The sequence below is a fragment of the Candoia aspera genome, chromosome 1, assembly GCF_035149785.1.
Source record: "Candoia aspera isolate rCanAsp1 chromosome 1, rCanAsp1.hap2, whole genome shotgun sequence".
Lineage (NCBI taxonomy): Eukaryota > Metazoa > Chordata > Lepidosauria > Squamata > Boidae > Candoia > Candoia aspera.
Genome location: NC_086153.1, coordinates 280,495,038 through 280,520,123, shown reverse-complemented (window position 1 = coordinate 280,520,123; position 25,086 = coordinate 280,495,038). Strand labels below are relative to the sequence as shown.

The 25,086-nt window shown below is 39.8% G+C and overlaps 2 protein-coding genes across 3 annotated transcripts in view; one reads left to right on the top strand and one right to left on the bottom strand.

Annotated features, from left to right (window-relative positions):
• ITPKA (inositol-trisphosphate 3-kinase A) overlaps positions 1 to 16,134 on the top strand; it is a 64,448-nt gene extending 48,314 nt beyond the window's left edge. For both annotated transcript variants that reach the window (XM_063289937.1, XM_063289938.1), the window contains 5 exons: positions 1,472 to 1,685; positions 4,844 to 5,048; positions 9,583 to 9,684; positions 11,164 to 11,235; positions 12,052 to 16,134. In XM_063289937.1, the coding sequence (XP_063146007.1) occupies positions 1,472 to 1,685; positions 4,844 to 5,048; positions 9,583 to 9,684; positions 11,164 to 11,235; positions 12,052 to 12,255 (797 nt within the window). In that variant the 3' untranslated portion in view covers positions 12,256 to 16,134. The remainder of the gene's footprint in view (positions 1 to 1,471; positions 1,686 to 4,843; positions 5,049 to 9,582; positions 9,685 to 11,163; positions 11,236 to 12,051) is intronic.
• A 4,945-nt stretch (positions 16,135 to 21,079) lies between these two features.
• The window catches only part of LTK (leukocyte receptor tyrosine kinase), an 81,740-nt gene continuing 77,733 nt past the window's right edge, over positions 21,080 to 25,086 (bottom strand). The window contains exons 25-29 of the mRNA XM_063288714.1: positions 23,889 to 23,981; positions 23,415 to 23,516; positions 22,983 to 23,117; positions 22,373 to 22,463; positions 21,080 to 21,859 (exon numbers count right to left, since the gene is read on the bottom strand). Coding sequence (XP_063144784.1) covers positions 21,086 to 21,859; positions 22,373 to 22,463; positions 22,983 to 23,117; positions 23,415 to 23,516; positions 23,889 to 23,981 — 1,195 coding nt within the window. The 3' untranslated portion in view covers positions 21,080 to 21,085. The remainder of the gene's footprint in view (positions 21,860 to 22,372; positions 22,464 to 22,982; positions 23,118 to 23,414; positions 23,517 to 23,888; positions 23,982 to 25,086) is intronic.

The window sequence follows — 25,086 nt, the reverse complement described above, 5'->3', positions numbered from 1 at the left end:
CAGCATCTCAGTTCCAGTTAGAAGTCCTGTTATGCTGCCTTGTTGTGGCCCAGTTGGGCTTGTTGAACCCAATTCTTCGTATATCAAAGACTTATTTATTGTAAATAGTTAATTAATAAAGAGTATTTTTGATATTACTCTGCCTGGTTGCGTAGTCTGAACAGGACAGTGAGCAGGAAAAGAGAGTGTTTCACATTATTTCCAATTTTTAAAGATCTGTATCGGATTTTGAGAGTTAACAACCATGCACATTTAAATAATAATATAAACAAAGATGGGACCTTATTAAGTGATTAGATATGTCAGTAAACGCTGCAGTTGGATTATGGGCTATTTGGGATTATGGAGGCGTTCCAGTGTGACTCTGAAATCCAATGAGAACCTTGAAATGTCAGATCTCCAAACACCATGTCTTCTTGCCTTTATTAATGCAAAAGCAACAATAAAAACACTCTCCAAATTCACCATGATTTAATTGGCATGTGATTTAAAAACATAATATATTTTATTCTAGTCCATCTTTTGATTATCCAAAGATGACTCATGCTTTGAATTTAAAATTTTTAAAGATTACAGAGTTGTTTTTGCCAGCTTCTCAGGTAGGAGTTGGGGGATTTGGCACACATGCTAACATGATGGCTACCTTTTCTCATTGCATTGATTCAAAATATACGCTGTATTCCAAAGATCAGTTTTCAGCATATGTCCCATTAACATAAGCTTGTTCCTGTATCTTTACCTTGGATTCATATACAACAATACAGTTGTCCACTGTTTCAGTTAAGACATTTCCATTTCCTGATTCTGCCTGCATAGAATTTGGGGACTGTAGCTGAGGGGGACAAGTTTGATGGAAGATTCGGGTTTAGCCTTGTTTTTTCAATTGAAAAGTGATTCCTCTCTAATATTACAATATTCTCTACAGTCATAAAGTAAGTTTCTCTAGGCCTGTACTTGGCTCAAATCTCCATTTTGCTTCTTGTGTGGCTTATGCCTTCTGAACATCAGAGTGGGACTTGCAGGGTTCCAGGTATATTTCTGTACCCAGAAAAGGGCAGGGGTGTGTCCTCAGAAATATATGGCTAAGCCTCTAGACTAGGTTTGTGCTTAATGGTCAGTGACTGTTTGCTTGCCTCTTGGACACTGAGAGCAGGTACAGCATGAGCTCAGATCAGATCATAGCAGTAGGACTGTATTTTTAATCACTAAATCTGGCTCCAGAGTCATTACATGGTTGGTTCTGTGAAGTTTTTGTGCAGTCTGGTGTATCTAGGCTTAAATATATTTTAATATTTCAGGTAGATATTTTTTCATAGGATTTATTGCCAGGGTTTGTTTCTCTTGGGTTATTCCTTTTACAGGATGCTTATGTTTCCACTAAACTAGAGCAGAACTAGACAGTGGGGGTATTGCAACTGAATTGTGAATTGCCTTTGAAAACTTTCATAACATTGTAGTTCTGTTTCTCCAGGAAGTTTCAAGGCAGCTGATGGTGGGACGATTCTGAAACGCCACTGTGAGAATGAGGAGAAGTGCTTTGAACTGCTGATGAAAGATCCACTGCGTTCCTGTGTCCCTGTCTTCCATGGTGTGGTGGAGAGAGATGGCGAGTCCTATTTACAGTTGGATGATCTTCTAGCTAATTTTGAAGGGCCTTGCGTGATGGATTGCAAAATGGGAATCAGGTGGGGGATCTTAAAACAACAGCTTCCCATCTTTTTGTAGATAATTTGCTTGATATCTGTGATATTTAGAGGATTTGGAAGCTAGATGTCCTTAGGACTCTCGTGGAAGGTCAACAACAGAACTTCATGGCAGATCCCCTGCTACTATCTTGTCTGAGTCATGGACATTTTTGAAAATTAACTATCTAAGAATCAGCATTTATAATTTAAGCTTCCTGTATGCTGTTTGCTTGTCCCTCTTAGTTTATTGATTTAGTTTTAATGTTTAAGTTTTGTATTGTTATTGCTAAAAACAATCCTGAAACAAGTTTGTATCCAGGGCTTCTGTTTATCTATCTGAATGGATTATAACTGTCCCACTGAGAGAAAACTGCTTTGGAGAATTAGGAGACCTGTCAGAACAGATTGGTGTGCCTGTGCATGGAAAACTGCAGGAAGTATCAGAGAAGGGAAAAGTTCTGTTTCAGGAATGAAAGTTTGTCTAAACTTCACAGACATCACAGGATGGGCCCAGGATTTTTCCCTTATATATTCCCTGAAGAGCTCTCTGTTGAAGTTCAAGAACTAACAGAAAGCTAAGTTTTTAAATCCAATCCTGGGTCAGATCTGGTATGGTCACTCGTATTCTTAGCAGAGGCTGATTTCATAATTTCTAGCATACGATTGTTGATCCCAAGCCTTGAGAATTCAAATTTCTGAATGTCTGCTAGAAAAGAGTGGTAATGTTTATTTCCTCCTAGAGTTCTTGGGAGCTAAAGGGAGTTTTATCATTTTAATGTAATACATCATAAAGTAATTAGGATAGACTTTAATTTGGTTTAGTGTTCCTTGGAAAAATCTAAAAATTTCAAGCATTCTTACAAAATGTCAACCTGATAAAACTTCTGTAGTCTTTAGCTAATCAAACAACAGTACAGGTAAGTCCTCTTTGCAGGTCTGTAAATCAAATAAAAGTTGAAGTAAGATCATAAGCACAGTTGTGGTTTCACTTAGTGTCTGCTTTGCTTAATGACTTAAGTTGCCAGTCCCAGTTGTGGTCGCTAAATGTGGACTACCTGCTATAAGGCAAACTGTCCAACATACGAATGTAAATGCATATACCCAAATATGTATTTCTAAAATCAGTTCCACTCATCTGTAAAACTCTAGTTTAAACTATTTAACATACTTGTTAAGGGCCAATATTTTCTTTACATAGAACACCACTTTCTAAACCCCTTATCATTTTGAGAAACTGAGACCGCATATAGGACTCACTCATGGAAGTGAGTGGCACCTTCTATCAAGACTCATTAGGCTTAGACACTTCCATAGCAAGAATAATAGAAGAATTGATGTCATTGTTTTTTTTTTGGTCAAGCTGCAGCTGAATTATCTCTGAGCTTGATATCAGGCCTCACAATCAGATTACAGGTAGTCCTCGATTTATGACTACTCATTTAGTGACCATTCAAAGTTACAACAGCATTGAAAAAAGTGACTTATGACCAGTCCTTGCACTTATGACTGTTGCAGCATCCCTGCAGTCACATGATCAAAATTCTGGCACTTGGCAACCGGCATGTATTTATGATGGTTGCAGCACCCCCGGGTCACATGATTGCCATTTGCAACCCTCCCAGCAGGCTTCTGACAAACGAATCAACAGGGGAAGCCTGATTTGCTCAATGACTGTGTGATTCGCTTAATGACCATGGCAAAAAAGGTAAAATTGGGCATGGTCATGTGATGCCTCACTTAATGACCGCATCACTTAGCGACCAAAGTTCCACTCCCAATTGTGGTCATAAGTCAAGGACTACCTGTATGAACTATTATTCTATGCACTCATGAATTGAGTGTATGTGTGTAGTGATACTAAGAACAGAACTGAATTGTCACAACTTGTCCCTCTGTGTTTCTGGAGATGGAGCCATGGCTCCTTGTTCAACATACAGACACATCACACTGTTTCTTATTGGGATAAGCAACAGTATGGACAGATTGTGGCTTTAGAATATACTTGAAGCAGAATTATATTCAATTAAATCTCTAAGTAAAATACCATATTTGCATATCTCATAAAACCTTTAGAGATATGTCCATCTTGCATTGTGAAATGCAATTATTATTTGCCATTGTCTCTACCATAAAAAAGTCACTCAAATTTTATGAAAGCAAGTTTTGAACCTAAAATAAGTATTTACATTGTCCTGTTGAAAATGTATTGTTGCCTTGTTCATTCCAGCCGTATACTAAATAATATCTTTTTTTTTCTACAGAGTTGCTCTGTCCAAAATATTATGCTGCTGTTCAGCAGAATGTTGTCTGAAAATGTTGGAAAAGTTATACAATTCTTTGAAATATATTTGAATATTCCTCATCAAACTGTTTTCCCCCAGAAATAGTCTTCAAACTTAAGAGCAGGACTAAAAGTTGATAGTGAAGACTTCTTTTCTTTTCTTTTGAAGTAGAGTTTTTAAAAAACCATTAATCAAAAGACTTTTAAAAAGTGCCTTGTGCACATTTCTCAGTTAAATAACTGACTTTTCTCCTGGTTTTATACTTCTAGAGCTGGGTAGTCTCATATATTTGGAAAAAATCTGTGTGGAATCAGTCTTCCTTTCAGTGTGTTTGTTGTGGCCTGAGTCCTACATATTTGAGGAAGACTTATTCTGACAAAGTGATAGGTTGTCATAAGATATCAAGGAAGGTCTTCCATTCTGAACGAGATTGGTTGGCTACACTAAGAAGCCAATGCAATGTTATTGTGATTACTCAATATATATTTACAAAATTTTGTCTAGAAATATCTCAAAGCAGTTTACAATCTACAGTAGAAAATCCACAATAATAAAAACCATTATCCAATCTGGGACATAAAACCTTAAACCATTCTGGTGCTTTTGATTTAAAGGTATCTTATTCATGCAGCCTTATACTGGATTCGAAGAAAAACTAAAATCCTGTTGGTTACACCCTTTCTCTCTTTCCCATACTGTAGCTGCCCTGATCTTAATCCAAATAATCTTGAAAAAATAATTCTACTTGGGTTGTTGGTTCTCTTTGCCTGTAACAGAGATGGTGCATTATATGGGACAGACAACATGAAATAAATACTTGTTTTTGTTGTAGTTGCTAGTGTTAGAGAGATGCTCAATGTCAGACTGTTTTTGTAGGACATACTTGGAGGAGGAATTGACTAAAGCACGAGAAAAACCGAAGCTCCGTAAAGATATGTATAAGAAAATGATAGATGTGGACCCTTTGGCACCCACTGCTGAAGAGAACACCCAGCATGCAGTGACCAAACCTCGGTACATGCAGTGGAGGGAGACCATCAGTTCCAGTGCTAACCTGGGTTTCAGGATTGAAGGGATAAAGGTAAGATATCTTCTTTAGCCTTTCCTATTTAAGGCATTCATTCTGGTGAGCTTTATAGAAGCTTCTGTAATGTGTAATTCATGGCTACACCTCGGGTGACATTGTCTGGTCTCAGAAGCTAAGCAGGATTGAGCCTGGTTTATAATTGGATGGGAAGCCAGCAGAAAATAGAAGTATGTAATTAGACTGGAAAGGAAAAACAAAAGGTGGCAATGGCAAGCTACTTCTATAATGCTACCAAGAAAGCTGCACTATTGTATTCATGTAGTCACCAGGACTTGTACTTGACTTGAAGGCATCTGTAATTGATATCAGTGCTCTCAGGGCAAGTTGCTTGAGACATAAAACCCCATCAGACACAGAAATGCATAAGAGCAGGTTAGCCAACTAGCGTCTTCAGCTGGTGTGGACTACAGTTTTTACAGTCACTTGCCATTGGCTATATTAACTGCAGCTGATGAAAGTTGTATTCCGTACAGTTTGTAGAGCAACAGATTAACTAGCTGAATTAGGTTTACCAAGGAAAACAACAACAACGAAACAAACAACAAAAGGGAAGCAAATGGGAAATTGATGTAATTGTTTCTGGCCTGGGAAATAGTCATCTGTGTTAGAAAGTAGGGTTAAAAATGTGAACTTTGATGTTAATAGATTTCCATATCACACTATATGTAGATACTCCTGTGCTACTGGTGGGCAGGAAGAACCTGAACTCAGGTCTCTCTGGGGCCAGTCCAGCATCTTGACTGCTACATCACACTGGCTCTCACTGCATTGGTGTCATGCTGTTGAGTGGGTTTAGAATTCTGAAAGGTTCTCTGTGTGTGTGTATTTTCCCAGCATATCAGACTTTAATGTTAGTGAAAACATTTGGCGGGTTGTTGTTGTTTATTCGTTTAGTCACTTCCGACTCTTCATGACTTCATGGACCAGCCCACGCCAGAGCTTCCTGTCGGTCGTCAACACCCCCAGCTCCCCCAGGGACTAGTCCGTCACCTCTAGAATATCATCCATCCACCTTGCCCTTGGTCGGCCCCTCTTCCTTTTGCCCTCCACCCTCCCGAGCATCAGCATCTTCTCCAGGGTGTCCTGTCTTCTCATTATGTGTCCAAAGTATTTCAGTTTTGCCTTTAATATTGTTCCCTCAAGTGAGCAGTCTGGCTTGATTTCCTGGAGGATGGACTGGTTTGATCTTCTTGCAGTCCAAGGCACTCTCAGAATTTTCCTCCAACACCACAGTTCCAAAGCATCGATCTTCCTTCTCTCAGCCTTCCTTATGGTCCAGCTCTCGCAGCCATCTGTTACTACGGGGAACACCATTGCTTTAACTATGCGGACCTTTGTTGTCAGTGTGATGTCTCTGCTCTTAACTATTTTATCCAGATTTGTCATTGCTCTTCTCCCAAGGATTAAGCGTCTTCTGATTTCCTGACTGCAGTCAGCATCTGCAGTAATCTTCACACCTAGAAGCACAAAGTCTTTCACTGCTTCTACATTTTCTCCCTCTATTTGCCATTTATCAATCAAGCTGGTTGCCATAATCATGGTTTTTTTGAGGTTTAGCTGCAAGCCAGCTTTTGCACTTTCTTCTTTCACCTTCATCATAAGGCTCCTCAGTTCCTCTTCGCTTTCAGCCATCAAAGTGGTATCTTCTGCATATCTGAGATTCTTAATGTTTCTTCCCGCAATTTTAACTCCAGCCTTGGATTCCTCAAGCCCAGCACGTCACATGATGTGTTCTGCGTACAAGGTGAATAGGTAGGGTGAGAGTATACAGCCCTGCTGTACTCCTTTCCCAATCTTAAACCAGTCCGTTGTTCCGTGATCTGTTCTTACTGTTGCTACTTGGTCGTTATACAGATTCCTCAGGAGGCAGACAAGATGACTTGGTATCCCCATACCACTAAGAACTTGCCACAATTTGTTATGGTCCACACAGTCAAAGGCTTTAGAATAGTCAATAAAACAGAAATAGATGTTTTTCTGAAACTCCCTGGCTTTTTCCATTATCCAGCAGATATTGGCAATTTGGTCCCTAGTTCCTCTGCCTTTTCTAAACCCAGCTTGTACATCTGGCAATTCTCGCTCCATGAATTGCTGAAGTCTACCTTGCAGGATCTTGAGCATTACCTTACTGGCATGTGAAATGAGTGCCACTGTTCGATAGTTTGAACATTCTTTAGTGTTTCCCTTTTTTGGTATGGGCATATAAGTTGATTTTTTCCAGTCTGATGGCCATTCTTGTGTTTTCCAAATTTGCTGGCATATAGCATGCATTACCTTGACAGCATCATCTCGCAGGATTTTGAACAGTTCAGCTGGGATGCCGTCGTCTCCTGCTGCCTTGTTATTAGCAATGCTTCTTAAGGCCCATTCAACCTCACTCTTCAGGATGTCTGGCTCTAGCTCACTGACCACACCATCAAAGCTATCCCCGATATTGTTATCCTTCCTATACAGGTCTTCTGTATATTCTTGCTACCTTTTCTTGATCTCTTCTTCTTCTGTTAGGTCTTTAGTGCTTTAGCCACTTTACTATTAATTATGAAGGCTACTCCATTTCTTCTGTGGTCCTCTTGTCCACAGTAGTAGATCTGGTGGTCATTTGATGTGAAGTGGCCCATTCCAGTCCATTTCAGTTCACTGACGCCCAGAATGTCTATCTTTAATCTTGACATCTCACCAATAACCACATCCAATTTGCCCTGGCTCATAGATCTTACATTCCAGGTTCCAATGGTGTGTTGATCCTTAGAACATTGGATTCGCTGTTCACCACCAGCACCGTCGGCCGCTAGCCGTCCTTTCGGCTTTGAGCTTGCTGAGTCATCACGTCTGGGGCTAGTTGAACTCATCCTCTGTTCCTCCCCAGTAGCATTTTGACCATCTTCCGACCTGGGGGTCTCATCTTCCGATGGTATACCGACATATCTCTGGTTGTACTGATCCATTTAGTTTTCACGGCAAGAATACTGGGGTGGGTTGCCATTACCTTCCCCAGGGATCGCATTTAGTCTGACCTCTCTGTCATGACCTTCCTGTCTTGGGTGGCCCTTCATGATTTAGCTCATGGCATCATTGAGGTGCTCACGCTTCAGCACCATGACAAGGTAATGATCCTTTGCTGAATATTTGGAGGGTACTGTCAGCTTTTCTCCACTAGGAATTTTATGCTGGTATGTAACAGCTAGTGTGCCATCTGGCAATAGGCAGAATGGATTCTTCCACTGTACTCACTGAGTTTATCGGAGTTCTGCTAGATTTCTCTGCCCACGATGTGCCCAGCAATTGCATAATGTTCTTGTGTCTTGTCAGCACATGCATTTGGGTCTATGCCAGACTCAACGTCTTGGAGAAGAAGTTGTTTATTCTGAAGGAGGAGAAACTATTAAATGGGAGGGTATTAGATGCAAGCCTGCCATGTAGCATAGATTTTGCTTAGAAGGTCAGATTTCACTGGGCATTCATCTACAGAAAAAGCTAAATATATCCAGATGCATGATTTTTTTTCCACTTTGTATATTTAAAAGACAGAAACATGGTTTTAAAATGCAGTATTCTTTCTGCAAATGCTAACAGTCACACACACACACAGGTTTCTAATGAGCTGGATGCAGAGTACCTCACACTTAAGGGAAACTGATTGAAATAAATGGGACTTTAAAAAGTTCAGGCTATTAGAATTCCCAATTATTTCAGTGAATCAACTCTTAACCATGACTCAGTATAAATTATGTTCCAGAATATATATTCTATCACAGAAAGATAGTTTTTGCTTATTTATCTTGCTACATTTCTCTCCTGTCTCTCCTCTCAGGGTCTTAACCCCACCCATCTCTGTCCCCACTTTTGCAACAGCCCTGAGAGATTAGATTGTGAGTGGCCCAGGGTCTTCCAGGAAGTTTCATGTAGCATGAATTTGAACTTGAGGTCTCCAGTGCAACAGTTTAGCCTCATCTCCTCTAGACTGGAACTGAATTGCAACCGGATCTGTCGGCATATGCATTAGGGGGATGCTAGGCTAGGGAGGACTCTGTGTGTGTGTGTGTGTGTGTGTGCACACGTGTGCGTGCCTTCAAATAAATCTTGGCTCCTGGCAAGTGCCTGGACAAATCCCTGCATTTTTCTTGGCAAGATTTTGGAAGCTGTTTGCCATTGCCTCCTTCCTAGGGCTGAGAGAGAGTGACTGGCCCAAGGTTGCCCAGCTGGCTTTGTGCCTAAGGCGGGACTAGAACTCACAGTCCTCTGGTTTCTAGCCTGGGGCCTTAACCACTACACCAGACTGGCTCTCTTTTTAGTAGGGAGGACTACTAATCAGTTATGTTGTAAGATGTAGATTTTAGTGGATAATATACAAAACTGGTTTTACCATGCCAGTGGAGCTGCTCAGTTGCAGGAAAGAAGAGCCTGGGTATGTACTGGGTACACTGTTTGAGTACATTGCTTGAGGCTTCCTCCTTTCTTTAGTCTTTTTCCTGGTTTCTTCTTTCCACTGCCTGCAGAATGACTCCCCCCACCTTTTTAATATTTACAGAAGGCTGATGGGACTTGTAATACCAACTTCAAGACAACAAAGACACGAGAACAAGTTTTCCAGGTTTTTGTGGAATTCATTAAAGGAAGTACAGCTATATTGGTAAGCTAAGCTTGGAAAGTTTGGAATGACAGTTCTCATTCTTGATTAGGGCTTGTTGACAGAGAGGAATTGCTCAGTTTGTGGATGATTTCTTACATGAAGCCAGGATGCCATTACTACTATCCAAAGAGATCTTAAAATTTAAAAAAAACCTCTCTCAGTGCTGTACCAGGCGGGGAGGTGGTGGTCTGCCTCAGGTGCAAGCAATGAGAGGGGTGCTGCCAAAGATGAGGAGGAGACCGGCAGCAGGAGTAGAGTGTGATCACTGCTGCCAGCATGCTGTTTGGTGGTCATGGTGTGGTGCAGCAGTGGCAGAGAAAAAAAATGTGTGCCTTCAAGTCAGTTTTAACTCCTGATCACTTTTACTTCCATTTTTTCTTGGCAGCATTTTTCAGAACTGGCTTGCCACTGCCTCCTTCCTAGGGCTGAGAGTGACTGTCCCAAGGTCACCCAGCTGGCTTTGTGCCCAAGGTGGGACTAGAACTCAGGGTCTCCCGGTTTGTAGCCTGATGCCTTAACCGCTGCACCAAACTGGCTCTCAGTGACGGAGGAAGGGCGTGTTAAAAAATAATCTCTTCTGGGTGTCAAATATATTAGGTACGCCATTGTTCAAATTAGTTGTTAGCTCCTAGTCAAAGAAAGTCCAAGCTTTCTTTGACAATACGATTGTTGTTTTCAGTTTTCATCACTCTCAGTCAAGCTAGCCAATGACAAAACAGTGAAGAAGTGTAATCCAGCACTTCTGAAAAGCAACATTTGGATTTCTGGCCTGGCTGAACGAAAATGCTTGCTTGAATTCTGTGGTAATTTTCATCAGCTTTTGATCAACTATTGTATATTTCTTGGCTACCTGATCCTCCTTTGTACAAGATCTAGTATTATGTGAAAAGCAGATGAAGAAGATGATGCTGTGGAACTGCTGTTTGTCACCTTGGCTGTTGGCCACTAAAGCCCTGCAGATTCCCTCTTTTTTATTTATTTAATTTAATTTTATTGTATTTATTTATTCAATTTCTATAGCCGCCCATCTCAACAAGTGACTCTTGGCGGCTCTTGTTATATAGGAGACTACTAGATCAGATTGTTTATAGAGATTTGAAGTGAAGTGTCACCCGTATATTGATTACACTCAACTTGTCCAAGTGTAGGACCTGCCTGCTAACTGAGGATAGCAGGTTAAGCAGTGAAACCTTTTCTCAAAGGTGAGAAAAGAGGTGATAGAGATAGAATAGCGATTGGCAGGGTGGACCCCAATTTCATTCTGTTACAGTTTTCTGCCAACTTATGGATGGGTAGCAAACACTTCAACTCAGCGGTGAAGAATTACGGTTTCTGTGAGATTGCTGATAGACCGTATCTCAGATTGCTCAGTGACAATATACCTTCTGGTGCTTTTTCCACCATTGTGTTAATCTTCCTTTTGCCTCTGTGACAGTAATATTTTAAAATGATTCACTGCTTCCCTTCTCTTTTGGACAGAAAAAATATTTAAAGCGTCTGTATGAAATTCGTGGCATCCTTGAGTCTTCTGACTTCTTTAAGCAACATGAGGTGAGTTGTGAATGATTGCTGTGGTATCTAATAGTATACTGAATTGAACATCCTCGTGCTGTACATTATCTGCCTTCTATTCAGTAGTCACAAGAAATTATAAAGTATACAGTGTGCCAAAATGTAACAGGAAGGTCATCTAGTTCCAGTGCCTTTCTCCAATACACGATCTCTCTTACCTAAACTTTCTGAGAATCAGCCTGAAACCAAATTATGATGCAGCCCAGAAGAAAGCTGGAATGGCACTGCTGAAACTGTGTGTGACCAAGTCCTGCTGCTTGTTACAAAAGAAGTCTTATAGATACGGAAGGAACCCAACTTTGTGGGCCAATTCAAGAATCTCTTTTGATGACCTTCAGAAACTGAATTGCATGCCTGAATAAGCTACCTACCTAATATCGCAAAAATAGGATGGTTGTGGAGTCCCCATTAGTTAAGTTTGGTTCTATAGTTGGTTGTATTGTTCTTCCAGTTGGCTATGATATCTTTTTATATGTACAGTTTTTTTCATTTGTAAGCTGCCCAGAGTCACTAACAAGTTGGGCAGCCTCGAAAATTGGATAAACAAATAAATCCCCCAAAGTCCAGTGATCTGTTGAGGTAATTCTTTGTTGGACAGAAACATGCAGAACATTCGTGGGTTTTGTTAGCCAGAGGGGATTGTAAATGCATACAATTTCTTTATAAACTGTTGGTGTGTTGGTTCTAAGTATATGGAGAATGAAATCACCAATATTTACATGTAATAAGCAGGTTTCAGGGAGTTTTATGAAATAGGTTTTGGTCTTCATCTCGGTCTCTTTCTATTCTTTGCAGGTAATTGGAAGTTCACTATTATTTGTGCATGATGAAGGTGAACATGCCAATGTATGGCTCATTGATTTTGGAAAGACTACCTTTCTTCCAGATGGGCAAATTTTGGATCACAGGATTGCTTGGCAAGAAGGGAACCGGGAAGATGGCTATTTATTTGGACTGGACAATTTAATTGATATCTTAGAAAGTATATTAGAGAGATGAGAAATACTGACTTGAAGTTGCTAACTTTTCTATAATTGCTCCCTCAGAAGCCTTTTAAAATTCTTCCAAGACTCTGGGAAGTCCAGAACATGGAAGACTCCAGCAAAAAAATATGGAAATTCCTAACCAGCCAATGAAACCTAAGCAGTTCAGAGGCTCATCTTGAATGCACCAAGCAAAAATAAGATTTATGGAAAAAATAGGATGATTGTGAACATTTGGATGATGATCAGGACAATTGCTTACATGTGAACCAACTCATTCAGTATTGCTGTTTACTGACCTTGGGCTTAGAGTAAAAAGATATCAGAGCTCTCCTTCAAAGAAGACATCTTCAAACCCAACAAGCAGGCTTCCTTCCTTTCTCTGTGTTTACACTATAAATATTCCCTGTGTTCACATATGTGCAGCGCAGCTTGGAACTTGGTGCAGAATATATAGATTCATAGTTTTCCTTTTTTAAAATAAATACTCTAGATTCTATTCTTGTACAGAAAAAAAAATGAAAATATGCACAGAATGCTGCTGAAGCTTCAGAAACCAAATGGCATCTAGTAGACAATGCAAGGGTTCATTCTTGATCCTATCCATACTCCGTCTAACTTCCTTTGCCAGGCCATGTTTTCTTTGTATTGGTTTTTTCATTCCAGTACCTTCAAAAATGTTATGCACTTTGTCAATATCACTACCCCCTCTAAATATTGCATACCAAATGAACCTGTTGCCTTGCTCACAAGTATGTATAGATAGATTTTTAAATGGTCACATATAAAGAGCTCTGGGTATGATTGAAATCAAATGAATTTGTGCAAAGGGCATGAATTGCCATGTTTATTTGTTTCAGAATTTGGCTCGAGTGAGTGTCCATCTCCATCTGACTCTCCCTGTTAGAGATACCTCACAGTCGGAAAGGCTAAAAAGTAAAGATTTTGGTTCCCATCTAATTTTGCATTAATGTCTCTATGACTGTTAATATTTTCTAAAGATAGCCTGACACTGATCTTAAGACTTCTAAATTTAAGATTCTTGTAATCCAAGAGATTGTAGAGTCCAGGAAGAAAACACCGATACATTTTGAGGTAGCTTCAGGATAAATTCAGTGGCTTTGATGATAATTCAGAAGTGACACCTAATCAATCACTATGCATTTGAATGTTTGTGGGATCATACTTTAATGACTCAGTTTATAAAATGAAACAACTATTAATTTATCTAGTTGACACAGACTTGTTTCACATCCAGGGATCAAATCTTCAGCCTTCTTACCCAGTGATAAAACAGTTTAATCACATGTGGCCTCCACACTTTGTACTTCTGCTTGCGTCTACTAGCAGGTTTTTGCAAGGTATAAGGGAAAAAAATACCTTGATCTAAAGAGTTGCCTGTGGGGGAGGCTTGTAAGTCTTTGATGCCTAGGCCTTGTATTAAAGATCCACTCAGTAGATCAGTTGAATGTGGTATCTTTAACTGATTGTTTAGGTAAAGGCTTAGGAAGTGAAGGTAACAAAAAAGAAACCTTGTAATAGTAATTCCTGATTCTTGTGATTTGAGATAGGCTTGAAGTCACACTGATCAAAAATTAAGATGGGCTGATTTTGTAGATTATATTCTTCTGTGTTTAACAGCCCAGCCATATAAATTCAGTTATTATCTGACACTAACATTTGCCCTATACTATTATGATCCAAGGCTGTGTGTGTGTGCTTGCCTGGAGTTTTCCTAGGCCATATAGCAAAACTGAATATATCCTCTCTTCAATAAGGGAAGACAAGAGTAGTCATTATGTGCCAGTTGAGTGACCTTCATGGCTCTGTGGCTCCTTTTCTGTGGCCTATAGTATGTTCCTACTCTGCAATTCCATAGCATGTTAGTGTCATCGTACATTAAACTTGATGGCCAGAGCTGCCAAAATACCTTTCAGCTTTTCAAATATTTACACCGAGGCTAATTTTTGTTTGCATAGTATTTACTTACCTTCTGTCCATGGAACAGTAGTGGAGAACCTTTCTCATCCTTAAGGTGGCACTTTGACTTCACTGAAATAGGCAAGACTGAAAATAGAGCCCGCTTTTCAGATTTTGGAGTGAAATGGTATCTACTTTGCCCCTTAAAGTCCCAAGAGCAGGAACAAGTCTTTTTTTCCTGATTTTTTGGTTGGTGCAGGACAAGATATTAAGGGGTAAAATCAAATTAAAAACAGGCTAAGAATTCAGCCTCACACACTTTGGGGGGTTCTGGGGACTACAAATCAAGTGCTAGAGCACAGTGTTTTCACTCCTTCTGTAGACGACCTGATGAGCATTAATAACAAAACTGACCTGCCAATTGCTTGTTGTCAGTTTCAGCAGATGTCAGAAATCAGTTTCAGCAGCCCTTTACTTCTTTCAACTCCACTGTCTCTTTTGTTCTGATTGCAGAGTGGGTGGGGTGATGTGAACATTTTGCTATTTCATGGTGTAAAAACCTAGAAGGCTCTGATGTGCACTAAAAGGCTTTGAGAAATTCTCACTTAAGTTGTAGATAAATTCTTGATCAGTAAGTTGAAGTCATCTAGGCAACACCACTACCATTTTGTTGAAGGATTTTCAAAATTTCATAGCAACCCCTGAGTGTAATGTGGGAACATTCTAAAATAACTAATTTTGGATTAAACTTGTAATTGGCCAGAATTTTTAAAAATGGCTATTAAATATTATATATATTTTAAGTATATATTTTTTAAAAAATAGATCTAGCAAAGTTGATACTGGATTAGCTGGATGTAGAATTTTGTCTAATAATTAGACACAGGGTTGGAAATTATGATTTGGAACAGAACTCTTTAAAACATATTTCATCCTGAAAGTTCTTTGGCTTTTTAAATGAAAACTACTCATTTATACATTGCTGCTGCTTATACGTATGTTGAGAAAGAGGCTAGAGTACCAGAAAGTTTTATAATGAACTTTGCCACTGACCATCCATTCCACTTTAAAAGCATTCCAAGCACATCCTTTCCCCAAAACATCTTCCCCAGTTTCTTCTATCATGAGCTGATGCTCAACTCTTGTCCTGGGAATGAGAGACTTAGAGCAGTTTAGGAGTATGAATAGATACTCTCCATCTCTTCCTAAGATATTATACAGGCAAATTTTGCATCTGGTGATCTTTTACCCATGCTGGCTGGGGAATTCTGGGAGTTGAAGTCCACTCATCTTAAAGTTGCCAAGGTTGAGAAACACAGCCCTTACTTGCTGTTGTCTATTCAATGGCTCACTGAGTTTCACTGTTGCCTTCTGCTACTTTTTTCATCATCATGCTAGTCTGCCTCTCCATCTTAGATCTGATATCCAATCTGTAGTTTACGACAAGCTATTACTGGTTAGGCTACAGACATAAGATAACACACAAAGGGCAGTTTTTGTCTTGCCTAATTTCTCTTTTGTATCTTAATCTTTCCAAGTTCTCTTGGTAGGATTGGCCTCCCATATTTGAACATAATTGTTCTCTGGTGCCTTTTACCTTTTTTGTTGACACCAATGTTTGATTCAGATATGCTCTTTGGGACTATCGAGTAGGAACAGATGATTCCTAGTTTTGGTTTCCCATCCCCCTTTAAAAGAAACGGCTGCCATAAGTTTCAGTGAGGAAAAAGGCACACTCAAAATTACTTCAAATTCAGTGCCCCAAACTTTGTTCTCTCCCCACATCCTCCAGGAAATATTTCTTTTCCCAATTCTTTAAAATGTAACTGAGACATGCTTACCTCACAGAGGAGTTGTGAGGCTCCATAGGTTGCTTTAATGCATTTATTTAGGGTTGAAAAGTGCAATATAGAGAATTGCAAATAACTTTGTAACTAAAGAGGGTTTTACAATCCCCTGGAGAAAGTAGAATTCTGGATCTAAATAGAAAAGGTGCAACTTGTATATTCAAGCGTGATCCTCTCCTGTTGAATTCTATGAATTGTTAATCATGAGAAATTATGCTTTCATATAGCAAGGTTAACTTTAACTACAACTCCACTTTTATTACTACAGGCATACAAGAAAGTTTTTCATTTGTAGAGAATGTTGCACCAAACACTACAGTGTGAACAGTATTCCAGTTTGGGTATATCCTAATTGTATGGGTTTAAGAACCTGAGTAGTTCAAGATGTGCTATAACAAATAAATATAACTGAAAACATATTCATTACATTTTTATCTGAGATGTCCTCCTGTCTTTGGTATTCTCTTTCTTTACTGGTGACAGATGAATGTCAAATTAGATTAATGCATGCATAATTGTATTATTTAGAAGACAAAGGATCTATGGGAGTCATAATATTTCCCTCAGACCCAGAGTAGGGAAGGGATTATCTTATTAATTAGCAGTGGATACTATTTTACAAGATTTTTCTAAGATGGAAGCCATTGGCTTAAGCAGTGGGAAGAGGAACCCTAATGGGAGATGACATAATGCTCCAAAAGTTCCAAAACTCCTACCAGAAGCAGAAGAGAGACTTTCTGTTTTGCTTGCTTTTTTTCCTTGAAAACAACACTCCTTATGCTTACAGGGGAAAAACATGTATTGAGACCAGCCTATTAGTTGATATAACCTCTTCTCTCCCCCCGCCCCCGCCCCAAGGATTGTGGTGGTTGGGGGTCTTGAGAAGGGTGCTGGAGCTGTTAGGGCCAAAACTCCACATGTTCTATCACTCTCTGCCTTTGGGCTGAGGTTGGGACTTCCCGCTCTTGGAATGAGGTGGGAAGGCAGGAGCAGACTCAGCGTATCAGTGTATCTCCTCAATAATCAGAACTGAAAGAATTTTCTCCCCTTCTGGCATTGTTAAAAATGGTACCCTGAAACATTGGTAGGGAGTAAGGAAAATATCCCTGATGGAGATATGCAGGATCCATTGCCTAGGCCACAGCTCCTTAAAGTGAAGTCCTAGGTCCCCTGAGGGTCCCTGAAGACCTCAGGGGTCCACAAGATCAAAATTATTTGCCAACCTATGCTGAAAAATAATACAGTATTAAAATCCCCTCAGTTGGGAGAAGCAGTAGTGGCAGCGAATGCATCATCTCTAATTTTTAATATGGTAAATACCAATAAATATAACCCATACAAACATAAGCTCTTTTGGGGTCCTCCACAATTTTTAAAAGTGGGAAGGGGACCTGAGAGTGTTTAAGAAAGACTGTTCTAGATAAAAGGGCCTGAAGCGTTTTTCAAGTCCACAATGAGATGACGTCCAGAAGCAGCTTAGGCAGATGCCTTCCAAATTCACTGAACTATGAGGAGGAGGAGGAGGAGGTACAGAACAATTTTCTTGCAAGATTCTGGTATTATAGCCAGTCTCAATCAAAGTAGTTTTAGCCTGCCTGTGGAGTTGACTTCGTGGTCTTGTCTACCTAACGGGGCTGACAGCATCACCCATATTTTCTAAAATGCAAACTGCTATGTTGCAAGGGTGACAGATCTATCAAACATTGATGAACTAAGTTCTCGTTAACTTGTCTTGATTGAAAAGTAGGCATGGCTAATAAGACCAGTTCAATAATACTTTTTTCTTTTTAAGGATGGGAACATCTGTTAGTGTTGTGTAAACCCTTCATAATGGAAGGACATTATTTTTCTTAAATGATGAAGTAGTAAATATTTGTGATTGAGCATTCCCATTTATACCAGAGATACTTCATTTCTTCAGTTGTAATATATTGCTGAGATGCACTCTGAAAGTTCATATTCTAGTGTTGCAACTAGAAGGATTTATCTCTTTACAGTTACTTTTATTGTATCAGTAAAAAGCAAAGGAAGCATGTAACACCATTCCAGGCATTGTAGGGGGATTGGTATCTGTATTTCCAAATTACTATATGATTAGGTTTATTCCAGAGAAGTCTCATTTGAATTAACATAATGTAAGCTTAATGCCACCGTTAACGCAGTTGCTCTGTTCTAAATATGATGAGGTTATTCTAGATGAGGCTTTTATTACACAATAGTCTTGCCTTGGCATGGAATTTTATGAGGAGTCAATCTCCATTTATAATCCTCCGATCTTTTCACATACTTTTACCATCATTTTTCTTCCAAAGAACTGTTCAGAGCTGGAGGGAGACAGAAGAATTGCACAGATGCCTCAATAGACCTGAAATTGGAATTGGCCCTACATCTGCTGTGCAATTTTCGGGGGGGGGGGAGTATTTTATCCATTAGCATCCATGGAAAAATACTTGTGTATAGTAAAGCCTGAAGAGCTGTATTAGGCTGTCTTTATATTTTTGTTGCAAATGTAGGTGTATAGACCGATCTGATCTGAAATTGCAAAGAAGAGTGACCATAAAGGGTAAGATGGCAAACAGTGCCGCCATCCTTAAAGGTAATCCCAGATCCTAAGTACAAAAGTGAAGAGTATGAAATAGTAAGCAATTCTTCTCTAGGCTACTGCAGAAAAGGAAAGACAGAACAGGATGGTGGATCAAATCATGCCTGAATTAAAATAAACCATTAAGACAGTAGTGCGAACCATAACAAGGAGTGGGGGGGGGGGGGTGAGAAGTGCAACCAGGATCTTGGGATCCAGTAAGAAACTGTATAACCATATAGATTACAGAGATACAAAATAAAAGCATAGTGTGCTAACAATAAGGGCTTTATTTTTCTAAAACTGTGTGTCCTGACTACCAGGAAACACACTGAGACAATGACTTGGTCTCTAATATTTATTACTAGTACTTAACAAGAATCCTAACAAACTGAGGAAGCGTGGGAAAAACCCAGCCATATAAACCCCAAAGGTTAAGGCGGTCCCGATCTGTGTCTCTTTGAATGGCTGAACAGTTCCTCAGTGCTACACATGCGCTTGACAGTCTGGGTGGGAGCCCCCTGCTCGCCATCCTTACTCATGACACAGTGGTATTAAAGAACATCGGGGAACATTTCTTAATCATTGAACTTGGCTCAAGGAAAGTTCTAACATTGGTCTTTAAGAAAGCTTTCTGCTCTTGCTGTGCCAAACCAATAAATTAGATGTTACATGATGATTTTGATGTATTAAGGGGTTAAACAGCTCTGAGAGTTAATGGAAAGAAGCCCATTACTGTCAATAAGGTAGATGATTATATTGTGATTAAAATGGCATACAAACATATGTATACCTATTATGTGCATATTACACCAAATGTAAGAGAAAAATATATGGGTGTAGGCTTCTACAGCCAGTATCTGTTGAGCAGTGTTGGGCTTCAAGCTTTAGTAACCACAGTCTAGACAACAGATTTCCTGATGTTTCACCTGCAACTGTGGCTGGCATCTTCAGAGGCAAGGTGGTCTGCATACCCTCTGAAGATGCCAGCCACAGTTGCCAGCAAAACATCAGGAAATCTGTTGTCTAGATCATGATCACTAAACCCTGAAGCCCAACTCTGCCCTGTAAGAGAAGAGCTTAGCTAAGCTCAAGAACTGTTAACTGAGAACAATACTGGACATTTTCTGAAGACTCTACCTTTGACCAGGAGAACTATAAGATAAAATAGATACAGCAAAGCTGATTCTAAAAAAAAATAAAAAATAGAGTATGTAGTCTTGTATATGTCTCTTGAACATCTATCCTTACAAAAAATAGTTTGTACATGAGATACATGAAGATACTGTACACAGTCCTCTGAATCCATTGACAGCTCTAAACTCTGTAATAATTCCCTGCAGTGAAAAACACTCAGGATATAAGCTGCCTTGTGTAAAATAGAAATGTATCCATGAAATGACTTGGGCTAAAATGTTTTTTTTTGCAACAATTTATGATTTATGATTTAAGTAGTTACATTGCCTAATAAATCCATGCTGTTTCTAAGTATCCTTTTTTGTCCCCCAACCCTGTATTCAACTTGCCAGTAGTGAGCATAGATCATAGCTCCTTAATTTTCAAGGACAATGCTGGCACTTGGTCTGGAATTTTATTCCTTAATAGCACCAACAGCTATTAGAGGATAAAATTGGAGACCAAATGTCAGTTTTACTTATTAAGGCAAGATTGTCCTGAAAATTAAAATGCTTTTTTGTTGATACTGTGTTAAACAACTGACTTGGCTACATTTCCCCTTAAAAGAGTTTACATTACTATATGTGTATTCCTACAAAAAAAATCTCTACTGAAGAATGAGTTACTACTGTTGAACACAGAAAGCTTGTACAATAGGGGTTCCTTGTGAGGTCCATTAAAAGCAAATGTCCACTGCACTATAGATAATGAGGAATAGTTTTAAGATGGGGTCTGGAGACCTAAGCTGGACTCTGGTACAAAACCATTTTCAGTCATGAAAAGGAAGGTATCAGTTCTATTTGTTCCTTTACACTCCTTTTATTTGTTTTCTGTGCTTTTTCTGCAGAACACAGGTAATTTTTGTCCTCCTTTAATGTTGGCATTGTTGTTACTATTCATTTTTGGCCATAGTGTCTTAAATAAACTTGGCATATTTAAGTTCCTATACAGTATTATGATGAATCAGTTGGAAAGTACAGTATTTTACAGGCCACTGGTCTAAACCAGCAATGATTGGTTTTGCCATTTTTTACATATTCTATTCTATGATAGAGATAATTTTTATTAGAGGTGATTGGGTATGACCACTTCCAACTAAACCCTGAACCATTGTAACAAGGATATCATTTCTTCCTATAACCAGAGGTATGAACTTAATAGATTGGAACCAATGTTACATTTTGAAATGTGTCATTGGGCATTCATAGGAAAGGAGGCCAGATGAGATATTAATCCACCTAATTTGAGAAGAGGGGTGGAGGACATTTTAATTGCTCTTGCAGCCATTCATAGTTGAAGGTCTGATTCTTCATCATCTCATGTTATATAGGAGTAACATTCAGATCATCAGACAAGGAGAGACCAGAGTCTCTCTCCCTTGAGGTTTTCTCTGGCTTAAAGACAAGATTGCCATCCCTGTGCAGACTTCCACTCCTCAAGACTGTGGCTGGCTCTACAGCCAAAGGTGAAGGGCGACCTATTTCATAGCAGAGGTCATCATAAGCATAATTTACATTGCCACAAGGGAAATTCTGCAGCTTCACCAGTTCAATCCCACCAATATCAATGTGAGGAGAATGGTTCTGACTTGGAGATGATGGTGATGCCTGAGAACTAGGGGAGGGACTGTAATTCCCATCAAATCCTGAATCTTCTCGCTCTTGCATTGTGTTGAGTTTGGAGCTGGGACTGGATTGGCAATTATTCTCCATGACCCAGGATCCATATGTTGGGTTCCAAAGGTTTTTGGTTTTATTCTTCAACTTGTGTGCTGGGTGACTTGTGGAATCCAGTTTCTGGTTTAAGACTGGCTGAGCCCAAGCCTCACTGCTGGAATAATTGAAACATGGCATGCTTGGTCCTCTTGCTCTCCAGTTACTAAGGTTCTCCACTAGTAGCTCTTGGGGACATTGTCCATATTTGTTCCCTGAATCATGGTCTTCAAATGTTTTGTGGCTTATCTGAAGTGTAAGGGACTGGTTCCCAAGCAAAGGAACCATCCCTGTGTTGCTATTTGGATGTAGCACAGTGCTTCCTTCATCCTCTGGTGTGGGGCTGCATTCAATGGGCAACTCTGTATTGATCACATCAGGGTCCTAAAAGACAAACCAACATGTTGGATTTCTTGTGCTACTGTTTGTTAAAGCACTTAGCTGACACTCTCTCACAGAGTTGTACAAGACCAAACTAAACAAAATCCATAGATGTGTGGCCTTTCTTAACTTAGAAAAGATGCTCTGGAAGAGAGATGGTGATTGGAGATGGTGAGGCATCATGTGTATGTGTGCCCAACTCTTTCCCTTCTTAGCATTTCCCAGAAGTGGAGAAAGTATCATTAATTTCTGATTATAATCACTTGTGCCTCTTAATATGAAAAAAATCTCTGATTCTTAAGAAAACCTCTTCAGGATGTAAGGAACTGTGGGGTTGAGGATGGGTGGGAGTGAGGAAGAGGAGCAGTGAGTTCAGAAGACAATCACAAACTTGATTGGCCAATAATCAGGGTCGTATGTTCACAAGAGAGAGAGGGTCCTGAAAAGTGAAGCACTGCATAAAGTGTAAAGCAGGAATAAGCCAGCAATTTTTCATAAGAAGGCCACACCACTTACCTGTGTGCAGTACTTGATTCTTTCCAGGATAGTGGAGAAATTTGGTCGGTATTCAGGACTGTGCTGCCAGCACTGTGTCATGATCCGATAACTTGGGGAAGAAATTGAAAAAAGAATAATCCACCTCAGACAAGCGAGGAGAGGAAGGTTTCCCCTTTATTAGAGAGCCGAGGTTTCACCACCAGCAGGGCCTTTAAATAAGGTTCCTGTGAAGTAATTCTGATCACATCCAGATTCTGAGGAGATCTCTCTCTGAGGTGATTCACATGCACCCATATAATAAACAAATGTTCACCTGGTAAAAGAGGGGCCATGTTCATAATTTTAAAACAAAAAGTGGTGCAGAAAGCTTTCCAAACAACTTCAGTAGGAGACCAGGAACAGTCTTCCTTCTCATACTCTCTCCTTGCTCATTTAGAAGATCCTAATACTTCTAAGGAAAAGATAAAGCTGGTGTGTGTATGTGTGCTGCATATTCGCCAATGTGGGTAGGTAGTAAGTACAATGGTAATCCTAAACTTTAAACTATGGTCAGCCATGTAAAAAAATAATAATCTGAAACTGTTTCCTGGATTCTTCCCTTTTTATTTAAGAAAGCAGTCATACTCACACAGGTCCAGGGCAGTTCTTGGGAGGGTCCATTCTTCCTCCACTGGTAACAAACTCTAATACTTCCTGGTTGGTTTTGCATGGATAAGGCATATAGCCCAAGGAGAAAATCTCCCAAAGCAGCACTCCGAAGGACCTAATATGAATGAATTCAGTCTATTATCCTCTGGGTAGCACCATCGATGCTTTCTATCCTAGTCTGTGGTCTCTTCCATTGCTTTCCAACCTTCCTCCCATTATTTATGGACAAAGAGCTGGCAAAATACTGTTTCCTCAACAACAGTCTCTGCCACTTCTGTTCATCTTGAAAAAGTGATTTAGGCTGTAATCCTATCCGCAGTTAGCTGGGAGTAAGTCTCCTGAATGCCCTGAACTGACTTCTGAGCATTTATGAAGTCACTTTCATAGGACAAAATTAAAGGTAAGTATTTACCAGGTGTCTGTCTTGGAAGTGAAGATGCCTTCCAGGAAAGCTTCTGGAGGCATCCACTTGACCGGAAGCATGGCTCGCCCACCTTTGCGATAATAGCTTGCCCTGGCCAGGTAAAAAGAGAAGAAGATGCTTTGTAAGGCAGCAAAAGAAACTGCCCTTTCCTCCTTCCGTGCATTTTCACTGCAAGGCTGCATTTCACACAACTAAGTCTGAACATCTGTTCCTAAAATTAAACATTCACTAGCATCAATACAGAAATTGCCCATCATTCCACCTTCCTTCTTACTCCAGGGATTGCTCTTAGAAAGTGCTGCTATCTCTACTGCAGCGTAATCAAGATACATTGCAGGAAAGGAGGTGAGTAAAAAAGAAAACCTGCAGAGGATTGCACTCCCAATTTAATATTTTTAGACATGCATCCATTTTCCACACATTGAAATAAACTTTTAGTGATCTCTCTTCCCTTCTCCTTACCTGTAGATATCTCGGGCCATTCCAAAATCACCAATTTTGGCTACTCGCCCAGGCCCAGTACAGGTCAAAAGGCAATTCCTTGCAGCTATATCCCTTTAAAAAAAAAATCACAAGTGCACAAGATGGAAGCTAGTAATTTTAAAACAATTAAGTATTAAATAAATTGCTCACTTCTACAAGGACAGCTCTGTTGCACTGCTAACACCTTATTACATTTTCTCACTCAAATACTGTTTCCCCTGAATAGCACCTGTTTCATATGGGGTAAAATCCAGCCACAGAAATATAGTTTGCAATGTGACAAGACTCAGCACCTATACGACCTTGCTTGGCACCAAAAAAGCTGAGCAGGATTGGACTTAATGCAAGGCAAACCACTTCCACATTGTTGCTGAGAAAACTACATGCTGCTGAGCTCAACCCAAGGGAAATGTTTTTAGTGTGATATCTGAGGGAAATTATTAAACACCAGAAATGTGCAAAATGTTTCTGAAGGTTTTTAGAGGGTCTTGGCACCTACAGGTTTGAAGACTCACTTTTAGCTTTCAAGAGGCACATCCCTCTCTTTAAACAAGTGATCCAGTTGCCTATGTGCACTTTTAGTACTTTAATTGTTAACTCAGTCACTGCTTTAAGTACATGGAAATATTCTGGTCCCTTACCATTTGCAACATTCCCATATCACCTTGAGAAGGCTAGAAGAAGGTCAGAGAACAGAGCCTGGAACATTCCTTGATGTCTGGGGCCGGTTTGGTCTAGTGGTTAAGGCAACGGGCTAGAAACCAGGAGACTGAGTTCTAGTCCCACCTTAGGCATGAAAGCCGGCTGGGTGGCCTTGGGCCAGTCGCTCTCTCTCAGCCCAACCCACCTCACAGGGTTCCTGTTGTGGGGAAAATAGGAGGAGGAAGGAATATTGGATATGTTCCCTGCCTTGAGTTATTTGTAAAACTAATAAAGGCAGAATAAAAAATAAAACAAATAAATTTAATTTAACTACTTAATTTAGCTAGCATTTAATTTGCTATACGTGAAAGAATTTGGATAGTACAACTGGAATTGCCAGTCAGATGGTGTAATGCACCAACCCAGGTTTGGATCAGTTAAAAAAGAAGTTCTGAATCATTCAGAATCTTCCTTCCCTCCTTGGATTATCTATTCATCTGATCCCATCGATTATGGTCTCATAAGTCAGATTTAA